Below are 27,942 nucleotides of genomic sequence, written 5' to 3' on the forward strand. Positions count from 1 at the left end.
AAATATGTCATTTTATTCTGAAAATTGGTGAGCTGTTAGTGAGTGATGCTGAGTAGTGTTCACTACAGCTCACTTATTTCCAAAATATGTCATTTTATTCTGAAAATTGGTGAGCTGTTAGTGAGTGATGCTGAGTAGTGTTCACTACAGCTCACTTATTTCCAAAATATGTCATTTTATTCTGAAAATTGGTGAGTTGTTTTCGAAATCTACTCACTCTTCTGAGTACCTACTCACAGATCACTCACTTAATTAGGTCATGACCTTGAATTGTGAGTTGTACTCAGTCTGATTAATGTAATCAGGGTGATCTATTATGTTTTCAAGGGGTGATAGCTAAGGCAGGTCATTCTATTTCAGGGGATGATAGGTTGGGACAGGTCATTCTGTTTAAAAGGGATGTTAGGATGGAGAAGACCACTCTATTTTCAAGGGATGAAGAGTGGGGATGGTTCATTTTACTTTCAAGGGATGTTTTCAAAGGATTGTTCTATTTGGAGGGGTATTTGGGCTGTTTTTTTAGACGATTGCAAAGAACTTCTGCAAATTTGGAGACTCCTTTGTATGTGCCATTTTTCCCTATGTACATTCAATAGAATCAATGAGCTTATGTCTTCATGTGAAATATAGAGTCTTCTAATGTACTATGTGGAATCAATTTTAATCAAATCACAAGAATTTCCTGAAACACTATAAACAATAAATTCATCTGATAAATATTTCAACAATTGCTAACAGAGGCGCAAAGTGGCATCAGGTGTTCCAGATATGAAAGTTATCAAACTTGAACACTCAAAAACTTAAAGCTAATAGGCCCCAAACAATCTCTATCTACCAAAAGAATTATTGACCTATTGGTGTGGAATAATTGTATTAAACTGCAGGTCTGTATCTACAATAGTAGAATTGTGGTTTATCTAATAGAGAATATTCTACATGAAGCTAGAGTTACATAGGAATTAATTAGCTGGAATTCATTGTCCAATATCAACATAGGAGATTCTCAAACACTGAAAAGTACACAGTATAACTAACACACTTATTGCAGACATGTTTTGGACATAGCATCATTATCAGGATAGAAAAAAGCATAAAAAAATTGCCTAATGGTTTGGTCTACTATATATATTATATATGTTATATATACATGTTTTGATGACATCATAGTTACTGAGATATTTTAAGCATATCAGGAGACATTCCAAAACATAAACACCAATAGTTTACACCCCTTTGAAGTATCTAAAGCAACAATAAATATACTATGTGCCATTTTGGGGGGGTTCAAGAGTCTTTGAACATATGTAAATAGTTTTCAGAAGTACTAGAAATGTACGATAATCTCATAATTCCTTCAATAATATCTCAAACTAGGAATTTTACTCACTATTTCTATATACGTCTTTTCCATATATCACAGATATCTTAAAGTTCTGGACACACATGGATTTGAAGGCTCAAATTTCTGTCAAACTGATTGGTTTAGCTAATAAATCCCTGTGGGACTAAAGTATGATTGGTCAAAAAGAAAGGTTAATGGTTAAATAGTTTCAATTATCATTTACAATGAAATATACAGACTGCTCTTGATTATACATAGAAAAATCTTCGCAATTAGTAGAGCAAAGATATTCATACATATCAGAGTCAGATTCCAATCATAAACATGAGCAGTCCACCTAGGGTTTGATGATATTAGTTTAAGTTGATATCATGATATTAAGAAATAATATATCACAATATTTCTTTAGTATGGTTGTGCCTGCTTTTTATACCAAACGTTGTTTTTCCGTTTTTTCTCTTAAAACAGCCCTGTCTTTAAAATCATGAAAAAATACTAAGTTACTTGTTAGAATCGTGTAGATGATCTTATCTGGACAAAAATTGAATGCTATATCATGATATCTACCTATACAAGCCAGACAACTAACTCTACCTAAAAATATGCATGTTAGACCGAAACAGCTGGTGTAGAGACAGAAAAATAAAGTCCTGTCCACTTAATGATTTAAATTGGACCTGGATCTGCATAAATATTCTTCATGTTTTAATATGAGTATCTATTAAATAACATTTTACTTTAACTTGTAAATCTTCTATAAAAATAAAACTGGAGAGTTAAAAGTGTTGATTTCCTGAAGTGCACCAATCTAACTAAAATACAACCACAATTTTATTTCTTTTTCTTTCCCATATATTTATTCTAACACTTTTTCTACCACAGTTACGTTCCAATGATGTTGTTCTTAACCAATCAAAGTGTTCAGGTTGGCCCTTCTTTGGTTAATATGACAAATATTGCTCTACTTTGGCTTTCGCTATCCCAAAATTTATCGTCAAGGACGTCAAGAAAGAAATTAGAAAGGTGTCACAATAGAAAATTTGTCAAATTAGAATGGAGACTAAAAACAGGGAAAAAAATGAAATTGTAACCTGATTTAATTAGATTGAATGTGCATGAATATAGTTAACTATTAGCTGGTATAAGATTCAAAACAAAACAAAAATCTATTATCACATTGTTTGTTTCCACTTGCGTAAAATATCCACTGCCTTATTTAGTGTTGTATCTTCCTGTAATAGATAGTAAAGATATAACTAGACATATACATGTTGTCAGCCTGGTTAGTATACACTTACACCTAGATGATATGAACAACCATTGAATCATTTTTTGATGCCAAAAACGATAGGATGCCTTTTTCTTTCAAATGAAATGAAACCAAATGGAGTTTTACATCCAACTTTTCTGCACCTGATGAGACTAATAAAGATGGGCGACCATGCAGTATGCAATGAGGGTAATTTTGCCTGGATCTTTAATGCACAGCCTATACTACATATAATGGTTAACAAATACTTGATGTCCGGTAGAGGATATTAACAGTCTGTCATTTGAACTGCCCTGTCGGTCATGTCTGGCAAATATAGCCATATCAACACCCCCGTAGTATTTGGGCTTAAAAGATTTGAAACAATCGTAAATGAAACTTACCTTAATAAAACAAAATCTCACATAATTTTCACCAACAGACTGATGTTCTTTAGAATAAAATACAGATGGTGGAATGGCCGTCAATTTCTGGAATAAAACATGTATTAAACATAAATTATCATGTTATCAACAATATGGATAAATCTGTCACAAGAATTTCAATATTAAAATACTTTAAAAATGAGCGACTTTCAAATACTTTTGATGTGCAAAAAAAAATTAAATGTTCACTGTTGAGATCGCTCATAATAATTTTAAAAAAGGTTGGATCAACATTAATGATCTGCACAACACTCCCAAAACTATCTGAAGATGTTACTACACCTCAAATGTTGACCAATTGCTGAAGAAAGTGTCATGGTTTCTTGAAAGTTGATAGAGGATGAAATCCGACAGCAGGCAGCCTTTCAGAAGCATTTGCAATGGCATCTCAATATTTCTTAGAGGGGTGAGGTGAAAAGTTTAACTCTAAGAATATATGCAACTTAATCTCCAGATGGACAAATGAAGTGTGGAGAAATGAGGTAATATAATATGATTAATAACATACCTTATTTTTAGTCATCCATTTAACAAATTTGACATCTCTTGCTTCTTCTGGGTTCTCTCCTGATAAATCAACATCTATAGGAAACATAAAACTCTAATAGATTACTAACAGGATCAAAACTAATTATATTTTACATCATTAAATTTGGAATTGATGAAGTTATTTAATGATACTTTCTGATGAATTTTACCTTCATACAATTTTGAGAAGGGTTGGTTTAAAGACCATTTTCTTGCAGTTAATTGGATGTTTAGTGATGTCAGGCTATTTATTTTTATCAATGGATGACATAATTTGCCTTATGAACCTTGGCTTTCAGTGCCACAAAAACATTGCGTGAATAAGGTCTATAGGTAGCGACCTTAATCATGATAGACCATTGATCACAAGGTGAACAAATGTGGTTGTGGTTTTCATTTCAGTCTGCATGTGAAAGTCTGGTGACCTTGATTAAACCATCTTTCCTCATTATTTTAGTCTACTCTAATGTAAATTGGCACAATAATATGAGAAAGATCAATGCCAAGAGGTTTTGACCAAAGACCAGCTGGTAGACAGAATCCTCGTCAACCTAAGTTTTATATCACTTTTGAAAGCTTCTATGAGATGAAATCTTGCCTTTTAGAATTGTTATCTATCTGATTCATAATACTGAATTCAATGTGAGATGAAAGATCATCTTTATTTGTATTTCGAAGATAATGTATGTTTTTGTGATTTTGCATGGTCGATAATGGTTTCTGGTAAGCAAGGTTTCATATGGCTCCTTAGAATTTTCAAACTTGATTCATTGTCTATTTTTACTTACCTATACCAGATATGTCTGCCATTAAGAAATAACCACCATCAGGAATAACTGGCCACATTCCCATCTCGTTAAACAAACTAATTAACATATCTCGTTTAGGTATTATCTCTAGGGGTAGTTGTTTAAAGTAGCATTCTGGGGTATCTATTTTGGGCAATTCATGTTCAAAAGCTAGAGCTACAGCTTCCTGTAATATAATAGGTGATTTATTTATCAACAACAATTGCATCTTTAAAGTAGAGTTCTGAACAGATACAAGGCTAAATCAATTTTTACTGCATGCTTTCAGCACCAGTAATAAAGAGTGGAGAGTTTTGTCAGGACAGTCATGAAGATTGACCTACACTTTTAATCCAAACAATCCTTAGTATGCTCAGCTATTCGCACAAACAATAGTTTCCCACCTCAATTTATCTTTTGAGAAAAACTTTACTTTTGCCCTCTCAATACAACCACCTTTGGCATTGAATTGTATGGTTTTATGACACAATGATTTGGTTAAATTTATCTTGAATTACCAGAACACCAAATACCAGACATGAATTGAAAATGCAAAAAGAAGCTAAAATATTTCAAAGACATCTTACCTGTAAGATGGTAGGACAGTTGTAGTTACAGTTTTGATGCATACATTGAGCACCAAGTAACAGATTAGCTGGACCTATAGTCCATCCTAGTTTCCAACCTGTAGCACTGAATGTTTTACCAGCACTACCAATAGTTAATGTTCTTTCCCACATTCCTGGCAGGGTGGCTGCAATGATATGACAAAATATCTTGATGATACATAAATGATAACAGTTAAATTCTAAAATAAAATGAAATGGAGTTTTACATCCTACTTTTCTGCACCATGTGGGTTAATGAAGACGGGCAACGCCATGCAGGGTACAATGAGGGAAATTTTGCCAGGACAGTGACATTCGCTTGATCTTTTTTGATTTCCAACTGTCAAGGGATCTTTAACGTGCACAGCTTGTAGCACACGGGGCCTCGGTTTATTGTCCCATCTGAACGACTAGACGCTTTTTCCATGTCAGCCCCTCTTACTTATAAAATAGTGTTCAATTGAACAGTACGGTACTGATTATGTCACATTCAAAATTTTCCCTTCTATTCCTTTTTCTGCTATTTTGAATTCTGTCTACATCTACAATTTTTTGGCACAAGTGGAACGCGTTCTGAACTCTGTTTCAACATGTTTAATTGAATGTCCATTCGTTTCTATGAATCTGAACAAGCAGAACCCATTAATAAAGGGTTTAAAAGCTACAACATACCTATTTTTATATGTTTACTTTCTCCAAACACTAACCATTCATAGACCTCATCTGATATACATATCACATCATATTTTATACATAATCTAGATATCATTTCTAATTCCTCTCTAGAAAATACCTGTTATATATAACAAATATAGACCTCATCTGATATACATATCACATCATATTTTATACATAATCTAGATATCATTTCTAATTCTTCTCTAGAAAATACCTGTTATATATAATAAATATAGACCTCATCTGATATACATATCACATCATATTTTATATAGATATCATTTCTAATTCCTCTCTAGAAAATACCTGTTATATATAACAAATATAGACCTCATCTGATATACATATCACATCATATTTTATACATAATCTAGATATCATTTCTAATTCTTCTCTAGAAAATACCTGTTATATATAATAAATATAGACCTCATCTGATATACATATCACATCATATTTTATATAGATATCATTTCTAATTCTTCTCTAGAAAATACCTGTTATATATAATAAATATAGACCTCATCTGATATACATATCACATCATATTTTATACATAATCTAGATATCAATTCTAATTCTTCTCTAGAAAATACCTGTTATATATAATAAATATAGACCTCATCTGATATACATATCACATCATATTTTATACATAATCTAGATATCATTTCTAATTCCTCTCTAGAAAATACCTGTTATATATAATAAATATAGACCTCATCTGATATACATATCATATCATTTCTAATTCCTCTCTAGAAAATACCTGTTATATATAATAAATATAGAACTTGTATGATATATATGCAAACATTTTTGAAAGTACCTGTAAGCCTTAAACAGTTGGCTAACACGATTTTGTAACTAAAACCAATAAAATTAACAAGACAGATCTTACCTTTCCTAAAGGGTTATTTGGAGTATTTATTATAATAGCTTTAGTTTTTTGATTAAATTTACTCTCTAATTCAGATTCATCTATCTTCCAATCAACACTAGATGTAGGTCCTTCAACTCCCGCTTTAGTCTAAAATAGATATATAGATCTGTCATGAATTGGGTGATATTTTCTTTCAAATATAGCTTGCAAGGAAAGGTAACACAAGCCCATAAGCATCTTTGTTAAGCCAATTGAAAGATGTCTTCTGCAATTGTATAACTTTTTTTTAGATTTATAGATTCATTAGAACACATTTTACCGAAAAATAACGAGAACTCATGATAAATTTTTGATGATTTTCTTGATTTTCAATATCGGTTACCAAATTTCTTTTAAATACATCCAGAACTGAATCTAAATAAGCAATAATGTTGATGAACTGTCTTGAGCAATGACAATGATATACATTTAAAGGTTAATGAGGACAGGTTGTAGCACAATGGGTTAGAGTGATGAAATCTTTACATCACCACATTTGCTCTGAAAGTCTGTTGACCTTGAGTAAGTTTATCTTTCTTCATTATTAAAATCGACCCATCTGTAAATGGGTACGAATAATATCAGATCAATGCCAAGAGTTTTGGCCAAGGACCAGCTGGAAACCTATGTTGTTTTTTGCATTTTTCTTTTTCTGATTTTTTCTACCAGCCATTAACGAAACACTTAAGGTGGGCACACCCTTCTTTCCAGTTTACACCTATATAATGGATAACTTAAATAAATAACTTACAGGCCTAATAGGAACAAAGACAGACTGACCACCGGCTACTTTTACCATCGGATCATAACAATCAAAAAATGGTTCTATAATAATAACCTGCAATATAAAATACAAACCTAATCAAACTAACCTACAAGAATAGGCTCTCGGTTCAAAAATAATATATGTTAATGATGTCACATGATTTTTTTACCTATCCAATCAAAATGCATCCACGTAGCTATTTTTATGTTTTGATTTCAAAGCTTTTTAATATTTTCAGTATGGGCACATTCTCATATGAAAAAAGTTATCTTTATTGATTAGTTGTTCAAGGTTAATGAAGACAGACTGTAGCACAATGGGTTAGAGTGTTGAAATCTTACATCACCACATTTGCTCTGAAAGTCTGGTGATCTTGAATAAGTCATCTTTCATCATTATGCCACAACTTGTTTGTCAGTCACTTTGTCCATATGATAAGATTCTCACACAAACCTCCATTGCTCTCCAAGATATGGGTCTATTTTTGACTCATGTGCAAAAACAAGTTTCTTCAAATATAGTAATCAATGTAACAAACCTCATCACCTGGAGAAATGATGCCATTTAAAGATGAAAACAGAGAACCGTAAGCACCGACAGAGATTAATATTTCAGACATAGGATCAATAGTTCTATTCATTAGAGGTGAATATACTTTAGACAAGGCCTGAACTAATCTTGGATGGCCCTGAAAATTTAAAAAAAAAAAAAACAAAGTAGCCAAAAGTACATGTATGAACATCTGTTGCACTGTCCTAGCAAAATTTCCTTCATTGCACACTGAAAAAGCTTCTAGTTATTTGGATGGATCAATAAACTGAGGCCCTGTGTGCTAGAGACTGTGAACATTAAAGATCCCTCGACAGTTGGAAAGCGAAAAAGAGCAGGGTAATGCCGCTGTACAGGCAAAATTTCTCTCATTGCACCCTGCATGGCATTGCCTGTCTTAATTAGCCCACATGTTGCAGAAAAGTAGGAAGTAAAACTCCTATTATTTCATTGCACACTGCATAGGGTCCTTGAACAGTAAATGGAATGTGATCAGTTCCTACATTTAATTTTAGCCAAACGACATTGACAAAGCAACATGACGTATCTGCAGATATAAAAATTCACTAATTATATATACATACATAACTTCTAGTATATTGGTTCATTTGATAGTTGCCATTGGTAACAGTATTTTTCAGAGCATCTAACACAAACTGTGGTGGTTGAAAATCTGGAAATCCCTGAAAACATACAAAATATTGAACAGTAAAGCTAGATGACATCATTTTTTAACCCATCTGGCCCAAAACTGAAAAACTTACTGGAGTGTAATATGGAAAGCAGAAACAATGCACGGTTGCATCAAGAGGTTTAAATTATGATTTCATAGTTAAAGGGATTGTAAAGAGACTGATAGCATCGATTTCCACCATTCCAATTTTCAATCAGACGTCTGTGGTTCCTGCAAATACACTAAAACTAAGTGTTTGATGACATCACTAATCGAAGCGCCTTATATGATCATGCATATTTTGCGATAAGTGATATCATCAAACACTTACTAACTCGTTTCTCAAGGTTATCTTAAGAAAGGATCATCAAAAATCCAAGGTCTGCTCACTACACTTCAACTGTATTTAGTCATTTTGGTTGGTCACTTATGCAAAATTCAGGATTGTAAGGTTTATATACAAGAGCAGCACAGATTAGGAAGGATGTAAACAATGTAGATAGTTCTGTGTGAGTGTATAAATAAACCAGATTAGACTTACCTGACCTAGGTTTAATGCCTGATGATCAACAGCTAACTTACTAAACTCTACCCTGAAATATATATTATATTATATTACATAGATAATCTTGTGATATTCGACATGAATAAATGAAACATATTTCAATAGTCCAATATCATGTTTGGTCAAGTTAAATCAACAACATACACAAAACAACAATTATTATTGTGTTTCTTGTTCTCTTAGCCAGGGCATGCCATCTTCATTGGCCCACATGGTGCAGAAAAGTAGGACGTAAAACTCCATTCATTTCATTTCATTTAATCTCCTATGGAATTTCTGAGAGGGCTTTACCCTTAGAAAAATGTTGAAAAACAGAATTAATTTGATGTATTTTGGGGCAAAAAATTATGAGATTTGTATTTCTTTCTTGGAAATGAAGAAGGCATACAAATGGGCAAACCATTTTTTCTACTGGGGCAAATGGGATAGTTACATTATAAAAACTATTCAATTTAGTGGAATTGCAAAAAACCAATGGTGCAAGTCTATGCTATCAGTGTTCCTTATACATGTAAAATGATAAAAATTTTCTTTACATTTGCAGTAAATATTACGGTATATCAGAAATCCATTCAATCTGAGTAACTTACCAGACATTTTTCTCAGTTCCATGGAACTTTTTAGGTAATTCATATTTATTGGAACTCATCCTCTGAAAAATTCACAAAACAATGAATGAATTACACATCATCAACATTAACTTATCATTTCTGCTCACTTATAATCAGGAATTTCTAAGCTTATATAAAATAACCCAATTGTAAATCAATTATATTTAGACATTCAAATGGTTAATTTAATAATTGCACACAATATGTTGAGTTTTATCAAGTTTCCGGTAGATATTTCTCAATGATTTATCCTTTGTTTTGAAAAACAGATGAAATTTTCCTAATGGATCATTTTTACCAACATAAAGGCAATCTAATACCAACAACTATTTAGTTAAAGGTTGAATTTTGTATGTGTGTCATGGACACTGATAGCATCAATTTGAACCATTCCAAATTTCAATCAGACGTCAATTCCACTATTAATGACGTCACTTATCACAGAATATGCTTTATCTCATGCTTAGTGAGTCATCAAACACTTAGTTTTAGTTGAATTGATGTCTGATTGAAAATTGGAATGGTTGCAAATTGATGATATCAGTGTCCTGGATACACAGAAAAAATTAAGAAAGCAGCTATTATCCCAATTAGTAAGACACCTCTAATATACCTCTAATATAGTCACAGTAAGATAGTCAGAGAGTATAACACTGTAGTAACAGTCGAATAAAATGAAAACTAATCTAATATGAGGATGAATGAGCATTCTACATACTGATAATATATATATTAATTCATGTTGTCCTACTATAACATGAAATATAAATTATTGTAAATGACCTTATGTGCTGTAGTAAGTAATCTTAACAATTGACCTGAAATGTCCTACTTTTCCTCATTGGCAACTGCATACTGTGTTAAATAAGAGGATATTCTATATTGTCCACTGGCAAGGAACAGTGGCAGAGCCAGATTTACGTCCGATAGGGGGGGGGGACGAAAAAAGTCTGAGATTGCACGAATTTCTAATTTAGTTATGAGATTTTTGCCCGAAATACTTGCTGCCCACCCTTTAGCTCCACCACTGGCAAGGGATCTTTTACGTGTGCTACATGTACCAGTAGCATACATTGTCTTCAGCAATGATTATATGCTTTTACTAAATCAGGCTGACGGGGGAGGGTTGTTGTCTGTGGATTTAGTTGTTAGAATCTTGTCTTTCACAGTCAATTAATAGTTCTACTGAAACACCTGATACATTTTCACTATTTCTTCCATTTATATGTCCAAGGATTTTGATTTTGTGATTTAAAAAAAAAGCTTTGTTCAGGTGTAACAAACACAAAACACAATGTTTAGTAGCATTTTTTGGTCATATCTAGACATTTCATAGAGAGGAAGCCAAAAATTATAATGATTTTTTATTTGGAGATAGGGGAAGCAATCCAAAGTCATAAATCTCTTCCTTCTTATAACACTGTGGAATCATGTTTTGTTTTATACAAAAATTGAGAAGTCAAAACCTTTAAAAATAAATCAGAGATCAGTCAACCATTGAATCCACAAAAGCAGAGAAACAAGATGTGAAAGGATAGCTGTAAGCTTGCAGTATGTGTACAATTTGTGATGTACCTTATACTCCTGGCCTCAAATGGACCCATTCGGCCCAACAAGTTGCAATTTCAAATATGTGCTTTAGCTTGTTTACTTTTTAGTTAGAACAGTTTTCATTGGTCATCACCTTCCTTGTTTGGCAAGGGTCAACATCAAACTGCACTAAACAGTCAAGGTGGAGCATCTCGATTTTTATTGTGAAAAAATACTATTGCTTGTATTGAAAGAAACAATTTTGGAAATGATTACTTTAGCAATATTACTGTTAAAAAAATTAGTTCAAAAAAGAAAAAGAAAAAAAAAAACAAATTTGTGAAAGAATGTTAACTACACTTATAAAAAACTAAGTTCTCTACTGTGTACGTAACTTACTTTTTGTCCGAGGTTTGGAAAAACAGAAGTTGCTGAAGTCAATAGCTTATTTTTATTTGTAGATAAAATGGTTAAATGTTTTAACAAATTTCTTCTAAGCAGCATTCTTATATGCTACAAGTAAATGATAAGAAACTCAATGTGAGGGAGCACTGTCTCAAATTTGCTCTTAACAAACGTGTGGTCAATTTTAGAAAAAATAAACCCCAATTTCCATTACTGGCTGGTTTGTTTTTCTTAAAAATGTGTTGGCATCAATAAGCTGTAGTCAATTTGGTTCAATGTAATTCAAATTTCATTTTCAGCTGGTATGTAATTATTAGCCTATTGGTGAGCACTCAAAAGATCTAAATTGAGGATAATTTTTCAAGAAAAACAAAAAGTATTGATGTCTTAAATCATTGCTTATCAAGATTTCACACAGGAATCGAAAGGATCAAATAACCATTTTAACATAATCAATTGTACATAGCCCTACTTTTATTGTGTGAGCAAAGGAGTAACACTGGGTGTTTGATTAGAATTTTTATGATCTTGATTGAGCTTACTCTAAGCCCTACTTTTAGTAGGCTACCCAATCTTTATTGACTTTTAATTGGAACAGGCTATAAAGTAATGATAATCATAATACTGGCAACAACAGAATCAAAACCAAGAACAGTAGGCTATAATACAATGTCTTTTGTTCTGCCTCTTTTTTGACCCCCCCCCCCCCCCCCCCTCCCTCCATTAAATGCACTTTAAGTGGTTATACTGCCTCGGAGATTACGATGATATTATTTGAAATAGAAGCACACAGTTTTATGCCTTGCTCAGAATCAAATATGCACTGCTTGCGTACTTCAATGAAAATAACAGACTTCATCTTCATGACGGTGACAGTGACTGACAAATAAATGCAAATGTCAAACATGTGCCCGTCGTCTGGTCTATCTGGTCTGTAGCCAATTTGTCAGGTCTTGACCATGTCAAACGTTTTATTCATTGTCTCGTCTACATCCAAAGCATCACAGTACAGTACTTACAAATTATTATCTTCACAAGTTTATAATTAAATTCATTAATTTAATAGTTTCATCATATGATTCTACTTCTGGTTTATTTTCATTCAATGACCTTCACCTTTAAGTGGGAGGGTGAAAATCTCGAAATGTACCTTACTGAACAAAATAAGCTCTAAATTTCAATAAGACCTACTAAAAGAACATTATCAATCAGGAAGTCTTGAATATGGTGTTTCAGAAGCTGAACATCTTCTGTCTCAATAGCATCACTCTCCAGTAGCCTAAACATAGCTATGGAACTACAAAAGCGTATGTCTCATAGGCAACACCAATTCAAGTAGATGTTATTGAGAACCAAATACCTCTTACCAGTTTACTATGCATTTTCCTTTGTTCAGATATGTATTTGAACATATGAAACTATGTACGGTTCTTACATGGAAATAACACACATGAACATTGTTCCAAATCTTTCTTGACTTAAAGAGGGCGAATTTTAAAATAATATTTCAACAAAGCGTTCAAATCACAATCAAAGCCATTTCTGAAACTTGAAATGTGATTTTAAAGCTTAGTTAAATATCGCAACCTTTTTCAAAAGTTGAGGAAGATATTCAAAATGGTTATGTTTGTGTGTGTTAACTGTTATTTCCATGCAAGAATCATACGTAGTTTATAATGGTTTTTGAACTTCTATAATACACTTGTCAAATAAAAACAAAATATGTTTTCATATATTTAATAATCATGTCTGGCTCAATAAAAAAAAACAAAACAAGACAAGTGAACATAAGTCTACACTTAAGGAAAATAAATAACGCTTTTTAAATATTTAGTCAACACTGATTGGAGAGTTTTAAACAGGTTCCGTCTGTTCTAATTCTGACCCCAATGGAACAGTACGGAAGCAGAATGTCACATTCAGAAGTTTCCCATCCGCCATTTTGAATTCTGTCAGCACCCACTATTTTTTCGGCATGCATGGAATTTGTTCTGAACTCTGTTCCATCTTGTTTTTTTGAACTTTCTGTTGATTCCAGAAATTCTGAACGTTCAGACCTCACCAATCAAGTGACCCCTTAATGTTCACACTATATCATGTCATATCAGAAAATATCTCTCCCTTCCCTATCTTATTTGTTTCTTATATGATGTGAATAGGTTTTAGTAACAAATTTTGTTGACAAACAAGAAGAAGATAATAAATATCTTAACAATTGGTATTAATAAGATAACAACTTTTATTAATAATAACTTAAATCAATAAAACTCCTTGGTTATTAATGTTATTTCAAAGCAAGTTGTGTATTATTATTTATGCCATTTTAAAAGTGTTTTGTTATAAGGATAACAACTTTGGTTCACAAGGATCTTTGCTACCAGCTTGTCTGTGGACAAATCTCTCAGTATTGATCTTGGTATTGATATGGATATATCAATTAACCGCTTGTTTGAAAGGCATGAGGAGAGATTACTTATTCAAGGTCACAAGACTCTCATACAACGACTGAGATTAGAATCTTTGATCAAGCAAATGATGTCATGTAAAGTTTTCAATACTCTAACCTACAGAGCCCCTAAAAGCAGATGCATTCAAACAAATTATTCAATAAAAAAAAAATTCAGCAAAATTAAGGGGATAACTTATATAAACAATATTTGCTTTACCAGCTGATACAGTTCAATTTCAGCTATCTCTACCTCTTTTCAAACTTAAACTCTGATGTCTGGTTCTATAACAATTAAAAAAAAACCTCACAAGCGTTAACCCTACCTATACCAGATACACACAAACTCTCTATAAAGCATTGAACTTGACGACAATCTACAATTCTACAGTACATTTTCATTTAATTGGAAGGGAACCAGACATCAGATTTAATTCTGACAAGTGATACAGATAGCAGAAATACTCATATTCCAATTCATGTAGGCTATTTTGTTGTCTGATTAATATTGGTTAAAAAAAAAAAAAAAAGAAGAAATAATTCAGTATCATAGAATTTAAATCTATTCAAAATCCAAGTTTTTTGATATACATAAATATTCAAGCACTTTAAATAATAAACTCTTTATTGAGTCACTCTAATATTTTTCCAATTGGTGGTAATCCAACATTAATTATTGAGTCAATATTGATGTTGGCTTGTCAGCAGTTCCTTAAATAACTTTCAACTTTTGTGTATTCCCTCAATGCAGAACAAGCAAGCGAATATGTGCATGGTTTGTAGGTTTTAAAGTTGGAACAGCCATAATTCAAACCAGTGCACTCTGGGTCATTTCACCATTTGAAATTGTCCATTGTTTCAAAGTGTTTTGAAACCTTCCACATATCACTATAGTTCATTTGAGTCCATATTATACAAGTCTGATATAAAATTTAGTAAAGAAGAGTATCTATTATTATACATATTTACACTGTAGTACTACGAGAACCACTAGTTGTAATTAAAGGTTTAGCATATTCAACAAAGTCATCTATTAACACAGGCCATGCTCCTGAAATAATAAGATCAAAACAGGCTCTATTGAGTTAGCACCTTCAATATCCAGGTTTCAATCACAGAATAGGCTCAGATATTCCTTTATTGGTGATGCAGATACGAGGGGCTGACAAAGACGGGACAATAAACCGAACCCCTGAATGCTACAGACTGTGCATGTGAAGGATACTTCGACACTAGGAAATTTGTTTGCATCAGTGGCAAAATTTCCCTCATTGCACACTGCACTTCATTTGCCCAATCAGGCAGTATCTAATTGATAGCTAATATAGAAAAATTAACCTAACACAAGCAACAACAATCATCTCATGTTGCTGATGGTTCATAAAAAAAGATAGGATAGTTTGCTAAAATTGAGCACAAATTTATAGCTCAATCGAAAGTGAGTTGGATTGTTGTCTGCTAGGCAATTAAGTGCTGTGTGTTTGAATTCTCCTCAAGGCAAAAACAATTCTGATGCCTGTGTCAGTGCTTTCGAGAGTTGACCCTATATCGGCTCTCCACGCTACTACTACATTTCTGGTTATTTGCCATCTGTTTCACATGTACCTACCTTCTTCATCATAATTTGTCATATCATCATTAATCATATTACAAAAATCTAACAATAAATTCCATGTATCTTTAGGTATAGATCTTTTATGATGTTCCTACAATAAATTAGTACACAATAAAACAAATTTGATAGACGCCTCACCTGCCATGAGTTACTGTTTAAACTTTCACCAAATTATCTAAGATGTCTTTTCATTTAAAAAATAACGAATATCATGATATCTGCTATCTATATTTTTAAGATTGAAAATACTTTTAGAGCTCTACTGCATCCGGTGTATAGTAAATTTGCAAACAAATATCTTTATAGGCCCCCAAAATTATGTAAATCAGACAACATTTCTTTTGTCCAACAACAACAATTCTGATTTAAATTGAAACACTTTTTTACCTAGTTCAGTTGTATATTCTACAAAAAATGTCCTTACTTGTAAAAATGAAACCCACAAGTCCAAAAATTTAAATCTCCCTGCTAAAACAATATTCCAGTATGCTAAGGCCATATCTAAATCTGAAAAAATAAATAAACTTTGACTAATCAAGGAAAATAACTCAGAAAACCTTCATTGAAATTTCGCCAAATTAAAATCTGTCATTCAACTGATAAAAACAAATAGTTTAGTCAGAAACTCCCAACATAAAATTAGTTTACCTAGTCCTTTTTGTCCTGGATTTTTGGCATAGTTGAAAGTAAATTGGTAAAAATCTTTAAATCGTAAAGGATCTCGTATATCAAACTCCATTGTTTGACACTTTACACGTAATTTATCTATAGAATCACACCTGAAAAATATTGTTACATATTTGAGAAATCACCTAGAAGATAGCATCTAAAACTTGAGGACTCATGAAAAAAGTATCATTATCAAAAATTGTAATTGGTGTGTAAAGTTATTATCCATTTAGATTTATTACTCATTAGAGCAATACAACAGAGGGGTAACCTTACAGCCAAAAAAAAATGGGGCTGGATTCGTAAACTATCAAACTTTCCTTTCAACTTAATTTCCATCAAAAATCAAAGGATAATGTATCCTTATATAAGACCCCAAATATTTGTACTCTCCAAAACTGATTAAGCACTTACCCTAAATCAAACATTCCATTTATTACTTCATCCCTAGTAAATTCACATTGAGTAGCAGCTTTAAACTTCCAGGCTAATATTAAAACTGTTCTAGATTCAGGGTTTAAATTCAAATCTTCTAAAAATTTCATCACTCCATCTACTGTCATTTTATCTTCTTCATGTGGGTCTACAAATAGAAATTTTAGTATAAATGTTATATCTTCTAACTATTAAACCATTTTTTAGAATTAGTTGAATATTTGTAGTCTTTCAGGTCTGACTTCCACGATTTGCGCATAAATCCTTAACTAGACATCCAGTGTATTTCTGACAACTGTTCTGTTGCAGAAATGTAAAATTGAAATGCTCAAATCATACATGATCTCATTTTCACATGTACAAACATGTCCCATAAACATTGAATCTTCATCAAAATGTTTAACAAAATTGCAAATCATACCAGATAATGTTTCTCACCTTTGTATCTATTCCACAATGCATCTAGTTTTTTCCTATCAACAGTAGTCCTAGAATCACCCCCACCACTACCACTGTATCTGTCTGGATTTTGGAAGAAATTGTCCACAGCAACATCAAGTTTCCAGTCATGAACACTCAAACAATTTATAGCTGATTTTTCAACACATTGAGTAAAGGCAATAAATTGCCGAACTTTATCTTTTTGAGAACTTTTTAACTTATGCTGAAAGTATAAAAGCATGGATCAGTTTCCACATATAAAAATATGCAAAAACAGATAAAAATTTGCTATTAGTTCTATCCCATTTGAGCAAATTGCATGAGCAATAATACTTTAATACTTGTTGATTAAATAAATAGATTGCAAATTTAATGATCAAAATTTGTAAAAATATCAAAACACAACTAAAATCAAAATTTGGAAATATTTTTAAGAGAAATTCCATATTAAAAGGGAACTTTATCTAATGAGGGGGTAGATGTAAATAGGGAAGTAGAGATTTGGTGTAATCAGTGTATATTCTCAGCTAAAGATGATTTATTTTCTGGTAGCAAAATAATACAGCTTGTGTCAATTACTTTACTATATATTGTCTAGCCTGGGTACACAATCTATAGGGACAAATCCAGGTTAATCCTTTAATCTCTTCTTAATATAATAGGTGGTAATTAAATATAAACTCAATCAATAAACTATACTGTAATCAATTCAATCAACTATAGCCCTTTCAAATTGGAGATGTATCATTAAATTTATTGCCCAACAAACAATTGTCATCAAAAATGAGAGGAAAACTGCTAAAGAAATGACAGTGACTAGCCTAATCAGAAATTAAATAATATGGTACAAAAATTCGATACAAGATTTATTATAAATTTGAAGAAGCTGACAAAATGAGTAGCTTTTATTGGTACATAAATCAAACTTAACCAAAGCCCTTAATTATAGATACAGTTATAAAGATAAACTTAAACATATCCAAGCATGAATTCATGAAAATTTGGCCTTCAATATGCAAAGACATATATATTTAGTATAGTCACACTTTGGTCCAAAAGCTCTCTAGTTTGGATGTTATAAGGTTAATATTTTTGGAAATAAACAAAACAGTGGGAAAATGAATTAGAACATTAGGATATCATGTAATCCCTACATAGGTAGGCGATTATGTAATAAAATATTCTAAAAATATATTGATAAAAATAAGTTCTCGTTCTCATCATATATTTCAGAAGTTCAATCTTTACAAAGTGTATTTATCACTTTACACTGGCTTAAACACATGATTTTAACGTGTCTTTTCCGATGTAAAACAAATCTAACCATATTGTGGTCATACGAGGCTTAACATTCTAGATTATTTGCAGAAGGTAGAAATCAAAACAATTCACCCACCATGTTTCTTTTTGCAAATTACACTTCCGCTGACACATGCGCTTCGAATGGAATTCCCTATTGCTTTTAAAAGTGGCCAACTTTCAATATTTGCTGAGCATTTCTTTTAAGATATTGTTGCAATTATATTTAAGGTCAATATTAAGGGGACTCATATTATATGACAAATGACATTCCTTTTAGAAATGAGATTTCTGATAAGCGGAAGTGCGCAGCAGGTGTTTTCGTTTAAGGTCTGTAAACATTTCGTACCTAATATTTTTACAACTTAATTGACTTATTTTCATATCAATAAAATCATTTAATACGAATTTGTTTTAAATTAGTTTTACAATCATAACAAGAATGAGTATCATACAATACTGGAATAAAGATCAATGAGGTTACGTAGTTGTCTTTGTATTAAACTTCGGTTACGTTTCTGTTTGTTATTAAAATCCTTTATGTCACTTGTTTTGATTGGCTGTAATTTTGTTGCCCAATCAAATCTGGCCTTCTAATACATTTAACCCCATGAACTTTAGGGACACGTGATACACTTTCCCGCCGTTTTAGAACAACCTATTGTGAAACTTATGATCATATTTGTAAACTTTCAATAATCCTTAATTTTCCAGCATCAAAATGCCTACTAGAGACTACGCAGAAGAGAAAAGTAAGTGCAATATGCTCAGAATATTTTTATTGATGTTACGAATAATTTGTTCCTCAGTATCGTTGTGCAAAGTTTGTTGTTTACGCTTTACTTGTCTTGATTCTAGCTACCACAACCTGGCGTTAGTCAACTAGTCTGAATCACTGTCCAGTAAAAGTTACATTTCACCAAACTCAATACCATAGTTAAGTGTTGTACATATTAAAACTTGCTTGCATATTAAAACCCTCTTCCTTTGAAAATTGAAATGATCAGCCAGTGGGGTCATTTTCCCAATAAGCCTTACAATATAACTAAATAGCCGTCCCAATTCTTTCTTGTGTGCTTACCTATGGCTATTTATTAAAGTATATTCATACACTGTTTCAGATAAGATAACAACTTTCTTGAGAGAATTCTACAAAGACAGTAAAGATGGAGGAAAAGATTTTGTATATGGTCAACAATTGGTAAGTTAGTTCATAAGATTCATGATCTGAGCTGCTGATAAAATATCATATTTTTTGGTGCCTTAAATTGCCATATAGGCCTAGTCTTTCGTAAAGTTGTTTGATCCTATACTGTTTCTCATTTCATGACCGGTGGGTCAGAGATTACATTGTGTTAGCACCTATCATCGCTTCACTGTTTTTCAATGCAGCAGGCCATGATTTTAACCATTTGGTTGTATTTATTGTTTCAGACCCATATAGCTCATAGAGAGAATGTATCTTTAACAATTGATTTGGATGATTTAACAGAACATGATCCTGATCTAGCTGAAGCTGTAGTAGAAAACGCTCAGAGATATGTCAGATTATTTGCTGATTCTGTATCTGATATTTTACCTGATTATAAAGAGAGAGAGGTCAGTTAAAAATTATAGAGCCATAGCTTTATTAATTAAAAGGACAATTTCATCATGGATGTCCTTGATTATCACTAAATATTTATAGTCAAGGACAAGTTAAAATTGAAAATATATGCTCTAACTAATCTAATATGAGTGCTTATTGATTCATCACATTGAAGAAGGATATTTAAGACCCCACAACAAAGGAATGACACAATCTTAGAAAGGTCCCAAGATTTTCTTTCAGAGAGTCCATATAGCTATAAATATTGGTTATATTTATTAAGTTTTTATATGTTTTGATATTAATAGGTGGCGTATAAAGACTCGTTAGATGTCTATATTGAACATAGATTATTGATGGAACAAAGGAACCATCCTGAAGGTCAAGAGATAACTAGAGATCCTATGAATAAATATCCTCCAGAGTTAATGAGAAGATAGTAAGTAAATTCTAAACTCACTTTTCACCAAATTAATTCTGAAGCTGGTCACTTGACCTTATTGTGAACGTGTATTGCAATGCAACAGATAAGTAAAGGCCAAAAATTATAAACGAGAAAATTTATAGATGATTAATTATTGAATTTTGCCCAAAATCTTTATAATTGCTTGATTTTGATTTTCTGTACCCATTGACAGCTGTTCCAATAAGAATGGAGATCATTTTTGCAGACCAACTAACAATTTCTTATGATGTTAATTAAGCAGTTTTTACTTATTTAATTGATTAAATTCTGTATTTTCCAGTGAAGTATATTTCAAGGCACCTAGTAATCAGAAACATGTAGCTATTAGAGAAGTTAAAGCTGTAAATGTAGGAGAGTTATGTTGTGTCAAGGGTATTGTTACTAGAGCTACAGAAGTTAAACCTATGATGGTAGTAGCAACCTATACTTGTGATACATGTGGTAATGAAACTTATCAACCAGTAAGTCTATTTTCATTCAATAATTCATAATCTAATTCCCCTATAACAAATATTAAACTATTCTGCACATGTACATTTTCAATCATTAAAGTATGTTCTTTAGCATGCTAAGAAAAGTTCATTGACTTAAAAAGGGTGTTTCTTGTTGCTTATCACATTGTTTTCATCTTTAAATATGTGACTTTCTGTACATGAATACTGTGGATTAGGGTGGATTATATACATAAAATATGCACATATCTTGGTTGAAGATATGTGTCTATACATAATACTTTATTAACGTTACTTTGTTAAAAACTTATGATCTAACATTAATGATTGTATTTTAGATTGGATCTCAGTCCTTCATGCCGTTGATAATGTGTCCTAGTCAAGAATGTACAACTAACAAATCTGGTGGTAGGTTATATTTACAAACTCGAGGTTCCAAATTTGTCAAGTTTCAAGAAATCAAAATACAAGAACATGTAAGTAATCTTCAATTTGTATATCTTGCTTTCCAAAAAAATTATTCTGAGAATCTGGGTTAGTTTACTTGAAAACATTGAATTTTGTAATAATAAAGCTTCCATAGATGACAATTATTGAGGTTTTGTAAACATGAAAGAATAAAAAGATGATTTTACTTTGTGTTTCAGAGTGATCAGGTACCAGTAGGTAATATACCAAGAAGTATGACTTTGTTATGTCGGGGTGAAACTACCCGTTTAGTCCAACCTGGTGACCATGTCTCTGCTACTGGTGTATCCTTTATAATTAAAATTAACAAGCGCTGTGTAAATCATGTCTTAGAGCTTAGAGCTAACAAGCTCAGACTTAAAGTGAGAGATCTTATCATCTGACATCCTGGGTAAAAGAGATACGGTGAAGACCTAGTCTTATGCTGAACCAATCAGATAGCAATATTTCCTACAGTTTATCCTTAACCTAAATGAAGATATTTTTACCTATAATGAAGACAGGATTTCAGGGAATTTCACAAGGTTTATTATCAGACACTGTACTAGAATCTCATGTAAGTATCAATCAAATTTCAACCCTGGACACTTGTTTATTCAGAAGTATTTGGGATAAGAAACGTGTACAAGTTCAGTAAGATAAAGCTTAAAGATGAAGGGAAAAAGATGTGTCATAGTTGTGAAGCGATGGGGAAAGTTACCATGCTTTGATATTTTCTGTTTTTCTAGAGATTAATTAAAATGAACAAAACAGAAGATGATGAATTAGAAGCAGCAGAATTAACAGAAGATGAATTGAAACAGTTGGCAGGTAGGTAATTTGGCAATCCAGAGGACATGATTTCAGCGCATTGGATGTGCAATTTGTGTCAAATAAATTGGTTGGATGACTTTCGTAATTATTCCAGTTGGCACCGTTGTAAATATGAAAAATCAGTGACAAGAATTTAGCCAAGGATGTTTTATCCTATTAAAACAGAAATCCATCAAACATCTGTAATTTCCAGAATCACGACTGTTTCAAACATGTAAGATTGAACTAAGTATTTTGATGTTACGGCCCTAATGTTATTTATGAATTATTTTGTATTTTAGAGGATGATTTCTATGATAAACTAGCTAGTAGTATAGCACCTGAAATCTATGGGCATGAAGATGTCAAGAAAGCCTTGTTATTATTATTAGTGGGAGGAGTTGATAAATCTCCTAGAGGAATGAAGATCAGAGGTAAAACTTGTTATTTTAATCATATTGATACTGTTTCAATTGGCTTCTGATTTTTTGGGAATGTAAAGTTTAATTTTGACAATAAACCTACTTTGGTACTATTTAACTTTCAGGTAACATCAACATCTGTTTAATGGGAGATCCTGGTGTAGCTAAATCACAGTTATTATCATATATAGATAGATTAGCTCCTAGAAGTAAGTATTTCCTTTTGAGGAAACAGTGCCATGTCTGAGAATAGGTCAAAATGGCAGTTAAGCTTACACATCAAATATCTTAGAATTTTTAATGGGACGAGATATTGCATCAAAGATTGAATCCAGACAAGGGCACGATGTAGATCACTATTCAGCAGGAATAAGATTGTAGGAAGAAAACCAAAATTTTATCGCAAGTTCTTTTCAATTTCAGGCCAGTACACTACAGGTAGAGGATCATCTGGTGTAGGTTTAACAGCAGCTGTTATGAAAGATCCTCTGACTGGTGAGATGACACTAGAAGGTGGTGCGTTAGTACTAGCTGATCAGGGTGTCTGTTGTATTGATGAATTTGATAAGATGATGGATGGTGATAGAACAGCTATACATGAAGTTATGGAACAACAGACTATTTCTATTGCCAAGGTAAGGTTTCTAGATGCATTAAAGCATCATTAAGGACCTGAAAGTGTTGGTTCATGGAAATCATCTAAGATTAATGGATTAAAAGAAAGTAAAGAGTGGTGTGGTGTACGTTGTGGGATGATTGATACAGTACTTGATGCGTTCGCTACTTACATCTTCTGGTGTATGTCATCCTGCACCATAAACTGCACCTTACCGCATCTAATTATAATTGAGGCTTATTAAATCTTAAGCATATACCATGTTAGCTTAGTTCATAGTTTTATCTGTGGCTATTCTTCACAACTGAGTGAATTGAAAGTGGATTGTGTATTTTATGTAGCCTGTCATGCATCACTGACTAACGGAAACTAGCTCAGAGTTACTATCTGAAAATTCTGGATCTTTGCCACAAAGAATATGTGCCAAACAAGAATGTTAACTGTATTTCTGGATTTTATAGGCAGGTATCATGACAAGTTTAAATGCTAGAGTGTCTATATTAGCTGCAGCAAATCCTGCCTATGGTAGATATAATAACAAAAAAACAGTAGAACAGAACATCCAGTTACCAGCAGCTTTGTTGTCCAGGTTTGATTTATTATGGTTGATACAAGATAAACCTAATAGAGAAAATGATTTAAGGTATAATTTTTTTTTAGCAGCTTGACTGAATACTGTATGATCATGGAAACGATGCATGAGTAATGTGCTCCATTGTAAAAAGTATATGTCCATTAATAAATACAATATGAACCGCTATGTACTTACACGTTTACCCTTGGCTGTGCACACATTTTGGTTCATTGTTATTCATTTTTTTTTTGTGAGACTGTTTTTTGTGAGACTGAATAATACAGTAATTGTGTTTTTTTTGTTCCAGACTAGCACAACATATTACGTATGTACATCAACATAATGTACACCCACCCTGTCAGTTTGTACCATTAGATATGAAACTAATGAGGTAAGTCCTTACTTTTCTGCACCTGACTGAGCTAATGAAAACGTCTTGCAGTGTGCAATGAGGGAAATTTTGTCTGGACAGATATTAAGTCTCAATATCCTGTTAGTAGGCTAGGCTTGATGGTGTTTAAATGTGATGTATGAATTTTCTGAAATCAATATCTAATGTTTCTGTTGTGTATTTTATTGTAGACGTTATATAGCTCTATGTAAGAAGAAACAGCCTACTGTACCAGAAGGTTTAGCTGAATATATTACAAGTGCCTATGTTGAAATGAGAAAAGAAGCTAGAAATAATAAAGATATGACATTTACTAGTGCTAGAACATTGTTAGCAGTTTTACGACTTTCCACTGCATTGGTATGTATTGTTGAATATATAACTTCACATAAGACAGTTTACTTCAAGTACCACTGGTCTGAACCTAATGGACTTATCTATGGTCAGCTGATCAGGGATATGTGGCTGGAAATTCATATATGTTTCAAAAGTTGATTAATTCAAACAAACCTTACAGAATATAAATTTGAACCCAAGTTGGCATGTAATAAAAATTTATTTCCTGAAGAAAAAAGATTTTTTTACTTACCATTATTATTATTTCTGTGACCACAATACTTGTATAATTACAGGCTAGACTACGACTAGCTGATGCTGTAGAAAAAGAAGATGTAAATGAAGCTATGAGGTTGATGGAAATGTCCAGAGATACACTCAATTCACAAACTGATCTGTCCAAAAGGTAAATTGTTCTTTACTTTTCTCGGCTACTTGTTGTCTGTCTTATAAAGGGTCTTCATCAGATGCAGTTTGTTACACTATGACCATTGTACTTGTACTTTTCTGGGCCCTGTGTCACCAAATTTGAACCTAGATAGAATCCAGATGTTAAGAAATACAGTTATCTGATAAAATGATATTTGACGTCAATTTCTGACCAATCAGATGGTTGCCTTCTTGAACACCCAATGCCCCCTATTGAGGATATTATTAGGGTATCCATTTCAACAGGTTTGGGGCTTACCGGTCAAAGCTTACCCCTATGCAAAACAAAGCTCACATAATTTTAATGTTTATAAAATATGGTTGATTGCAAATTTTGTTTACTTTTTTTCAGACCTCAGAATATTACTGACCAGATATTTGCTGTGATCAGAGAAATGGCACCAGATAAGGGAGTAAAATCAGTGAAAATTACAGACATTATGGAACAGTGTACCTCTAAAGGATTTAAACCTGATGCTGTTGATGAATGTATTGAAGAATATGAGGAACTCAATGTCTGGCAGGTCAATCAAGCCAGATCTAAACTCACTTTCGTTTGAAATACTAACTATACAAACTAATGGTGCATATAAGTGGCTAGCCATATTTTTTTTAGTGGTTACTGTGAGTGGCATTTGGGTTGGCTTAAAAAAAACAAGGGCTGAAATATACGTTGCCGACCTTCAGAAGACTTTGTTTGCCTTTATATTCTAAGAAGAGACATGTTTAAAAATTTGCTTCTAAAGAAAATATGATAGCCAGCCCTCACAGCCACAACGGTTACAGCAATAGAATTGTAAAATTGTCAAAAAGTGCTTCAAAATACCTTTGAATATGTGTAAAAAAAACTTCTTTGAATCATGTTTGTTGTAATAATCTTTCATTTTCATCTGTAGATAAATCATTAAGACGCCACAATATTCATGACTTTCAAAAACACCGACGACCGCAACAGTTTTATTATTGCATTGCTTTTTTATCCAGCACTTACTTGTCAAATGGTCTCGTTGAACAAATAATTCAAGTAGCAACGATTCTTGCCTCGAATTACTGTCAAAATGTACAAACATATTTTGTGAAGTTGGCACTGCTATAAATCGTATGTCATTCATGTCTGAAAGTCGTTGTGTATAGTTCTCTAATTTGTATATTACTTACATTTATATTTTCAAATCATTGTTTAAATCTAATTCAATAAACAAGTAGAATTTTTAATGTCTTTTTACTTACCAATAGGGTCTACTTATGAAATGATGAAACCAGAAAGTTATAATTTGCCTCCGCAAGATTTTTTCCTTGTCACAACACCTTTTTAGTTGCACATGCGTTAAAGAGTCAATGATTGTTTTATTCAACTTGAGGACTCTTCTGTGACATTATTTAAAAAAAAGAAAAGTATTGGACTGGAAAGATGTAGAAGGGGTGTTCTCTCCCTTTAATCATAATGGAGAAGCGGAAGTAGAAATATTTAGCGGGAAAATTGATTTCCGGCGGAAGTCTTAAAACTGAAAATAAACAAAGATTTTCTAAGTAAATTTATAACTGGAATCTGAATATTGCAGAAAATCTGTCAGTTCCATTATGGCAACAACTTTGGAACAACCAACAACTGGTGGCAATTTCGATTCCTCCGACGACGAAGGTGAAATCGACTTGTCGCCTTTTAAAATAGCGTGGTTAGATCTGGGTTGTGAAGTGTGTGATGAGAAATTGGCGATATCTGCTCTGCCTGGTTGCCGATTTAAAAATACATGGAGGAGTGTCAAACACGACTTGAAATGTATTCGAGATGAAGGTATCAAAGAAGTCTTTTGTTTGTGTTCAAAGGGAGAACTTCACAAATATAGGGTTACTGGCTTGCTACAAGAATTTGCTGAAGCTGACATCAATGTTCATCATTACCCTTTCCCTGATGGTATGACACCAAGTTTCCCCAATCTCATGAAAATGCTGGATGAATTAAGAGCTAATCTGCTTAACGGAAACAAATGTTTGGTTCATTGCTATGGTGGTTTGGGCAGGTCATGCTTGGTAGCAGCATGTCTAATAATGCTTATAGATGAAAAGATTTCACCTGAAGATGTCATCAAGAAAGTAAGAGATCTACAAGGTCACAGTGCCGTCCAGTCAGTCAAACAGTTCAACTTCATCAATGATTTTAGAGACATGTTGGAAGACTTTAAGAAAGATAAAAGTGATGAAAATGGTGAAACTAGATCTGTATCTCGTTAATAAATATTTTTTATAAGCATGTCCAATTTCCTGTGCTTAGTCAGTGGCAGAATAGAATTTCGTAGATCTGAACAGCTTCAGAGAAAATATGAAACCTCCTATCATTAACAGACTTGGGTTTCTTTTCATCATTAGTTGTTCATTAGTTCTACTACAATATTGGCTTAAAAAAGAGAATGACAGCATATTATTATAAAAGCTTAAACAACCCTTGCAAACAATTTACACATCACAGTTTTACAACTAATCTTGATGTCAATGAATTTTCCTGTAAGTTATGAGTTTATATTTATGATACACAAAATTTCATTTGATAGAATTGGCAGGTCTGGTTTTACTTTGAATAAAAAAAAAAGTAACAACAGTTTCCTGTAGAAATATAAAAAATTCTGGGCTGTCAGTGCATTTGTACTGTATTATATTCCAAATATCAGATACTCATAACAAAATATGCTATGAAAGGCTGAAATGGATCTCTATCAGTAGGTAAAGAAACTATTTAGACACTTGTATCTTAGATCCAGTCTCCAAAATATTGAAGAAGAACTATACAGAATCACATGACAAGAAAACACCAAAGTTTAAATGAAATGTTTTAATATCATATAGAT

The 27,942-nt window shown here is 32.5% G+C and overlaps 4 protein-coding genes across 4 annotated transcripts; 2 read left to right on the forward strand and 2 right to left on the reverse strand.

Moving 5' to 3' along the window:
* Nucleotides 1-1,620: 1,620 nt before the first annotated feature.
* Nucleotides 1,621-9,763, reverse strand: LOTGIDRAFT_214715 (hypothetical protein; the record flags this gene model as incomplete). Its single annotated transcript, XM_009055028.1, has 12 exons — nucleotides 1,621-2,574; nucleotides 2,996-3,082; nucleotides 3,546-3,619; nucleotides 4,354-4,540; nucleotides 4,941-5,107; nucleotides 5,634-5,754; nucleotides 6,541-6,669; nucleotides 7,313-7,399; nucleotides 7,866-8,015; nucleotides 8,461-8,559; nucleotides 9,091-9,142; nucleotides 9,705-9,763. The coding sequence occupies 12 exons, from the start codon at nucleotides 9,761-9,763 to the stop codon at nucleotides 2,515-2,517; spliced, it is 1,272 nt and encodes a 423-aa protein (XP_009053276.1). The 3' UTR covers nucleotides 1,621-2,514.
* A 5,308-nt stretch (nucleotides 9,764-15,071) lies between these two features.
* LOTGIDRAFT_214717 (hypothetical protein) lies at nucleotides 15,072-18,859 on the reverse strand (the record flags this gene model as incomplete). The annotated part of the gene is made up of 7 exons (XM_009055029.1): nucleotides 18,663-18,859; nucleotides 17,264-17,489; nucleotides 16,805-16,973; nucleotides 16,370-16,500; nucleotides 16,146-16,228; nucleotides 15,716-15,812; nucleotides 15,072-15,157 (listed from the first exon to the last, which is right to left on the reverse strand). Exons 1-7 carry the CDS (start codon nucleotides 18,663-18,665, stop codon nucleotides 15,072-15,074), a joined length of 795 nt encoding a protein of 264 aa, XP_009053277.1. The 5' UTR covers nucleotides 18,666-18,859.
* A 341-nt stretch (nucleotides 18,860-19,200) lies between these two features.
* Nucleotides 19,201-26,312, forward strand: LOTGIDRAFT_188306 (hypothetical protein). The gene is made up of 18 exons (XM_009055030.1): nucleotides 19,201-19,317; nucleotides 19,687-19,766; nucleotides 20,000-20,164; nucleotides 20,462-20,592; nucleotides 20,900-21,080; nucleotides 21,410-21,547; nucleotides 21,719-21,823; nucleotides 22,018-22,095; nucleotides 22,268-22,349; nucleotides 22,634-22,765; nucleotides 22,879-22,962; nucleotides 23,177-23,388; nucleotides 23,831-24,012; nucleotides 24,251-24,334; nucleotides 24,526-24,694; nucleotides 24,967-25,076; nucleotides 25,452-26,151; nucleotides 26,180-26,312. The coding sequence occupies exons 1-17, from the start codon at nucleotides 19,287-19,289 to the stop codon at nucleotides 25,657-25,659; spliced, it is 2,172 nt and encodes a 723-aa protein (XP_009053278.1). The 5' UTR covers nucleotides 19,201-19,286; the 3' UTR covers nucleotides 25,660-26,151; nucleotides 26,180-26,312.
* Nucleotides 26,313-26,591: 279 nt separating this feature from the next.
* Nucleotides 26,592-27,349, forward strand: LOTGIDRAFT_188309 (hypothetical protein). The gene has a single exon (XM_009055031.1). The coding sequence runs from the start codon at nucleotides 26,681-26,683 to the stop codon at nucleotides 27,329-27,331; it is 651 nt and encodes a 216-aa protein (XP_009053279.1). The 5' UTR covers nucleotides 26,592-26,680; the 3' UTR covers nucleotides 27,332-27,349.
* The last annotated feature ends 593 nt before the right edge of the window (nucleotides 27,350-27,942 follow it).

The sequence above is a fragment of the Lottia gigantea genome (genome assembly GCF_000327385.1).
Source record: "Lottia gigantea unplaced genomic scaffold LOTGIsca_23, whole genome shotgun sequence".
NCBI lineage: Eukaryota > Metazoa > Mollusca > Gastropoda > Lottiidae > Lottia > Lottia gigantea.

What these genes read in the sequence shown, in the direction of transcription:
- LOTGIDRAFT_188306 (XM_009055030.1), top strand. Translation starts at nt 19,287, where the DNA reads ATGCCTACTAGAGACTACGCAGAAGAGAAAA. An exon ending in AGATAGATTAGCTCCTAGAA is followed by an intron (nt 22,963 to 23,176) that starts GTAAGTATTTCC and finishes TTTCAATTTCAG; the next exon opens with GCCAGTACACTACAGGTAGA. An exon ending in AATAGAGAAAATGATTTAAG is followed by an intron (nt 24,013 to 24,250) that starts GTATAATTTTTT and finishes TTTTTGTTCCAG; the next exon opens with ACTAGCACAACATATTACGT.
- LOTGIDRAFT_188309 (XM_009055031.1), top strand. Translation starts at nt 26,681, where the DNA reads ATGGCAACAACTTTGGAACAACCAACAACTGGTGGCAATTTCGATTCC.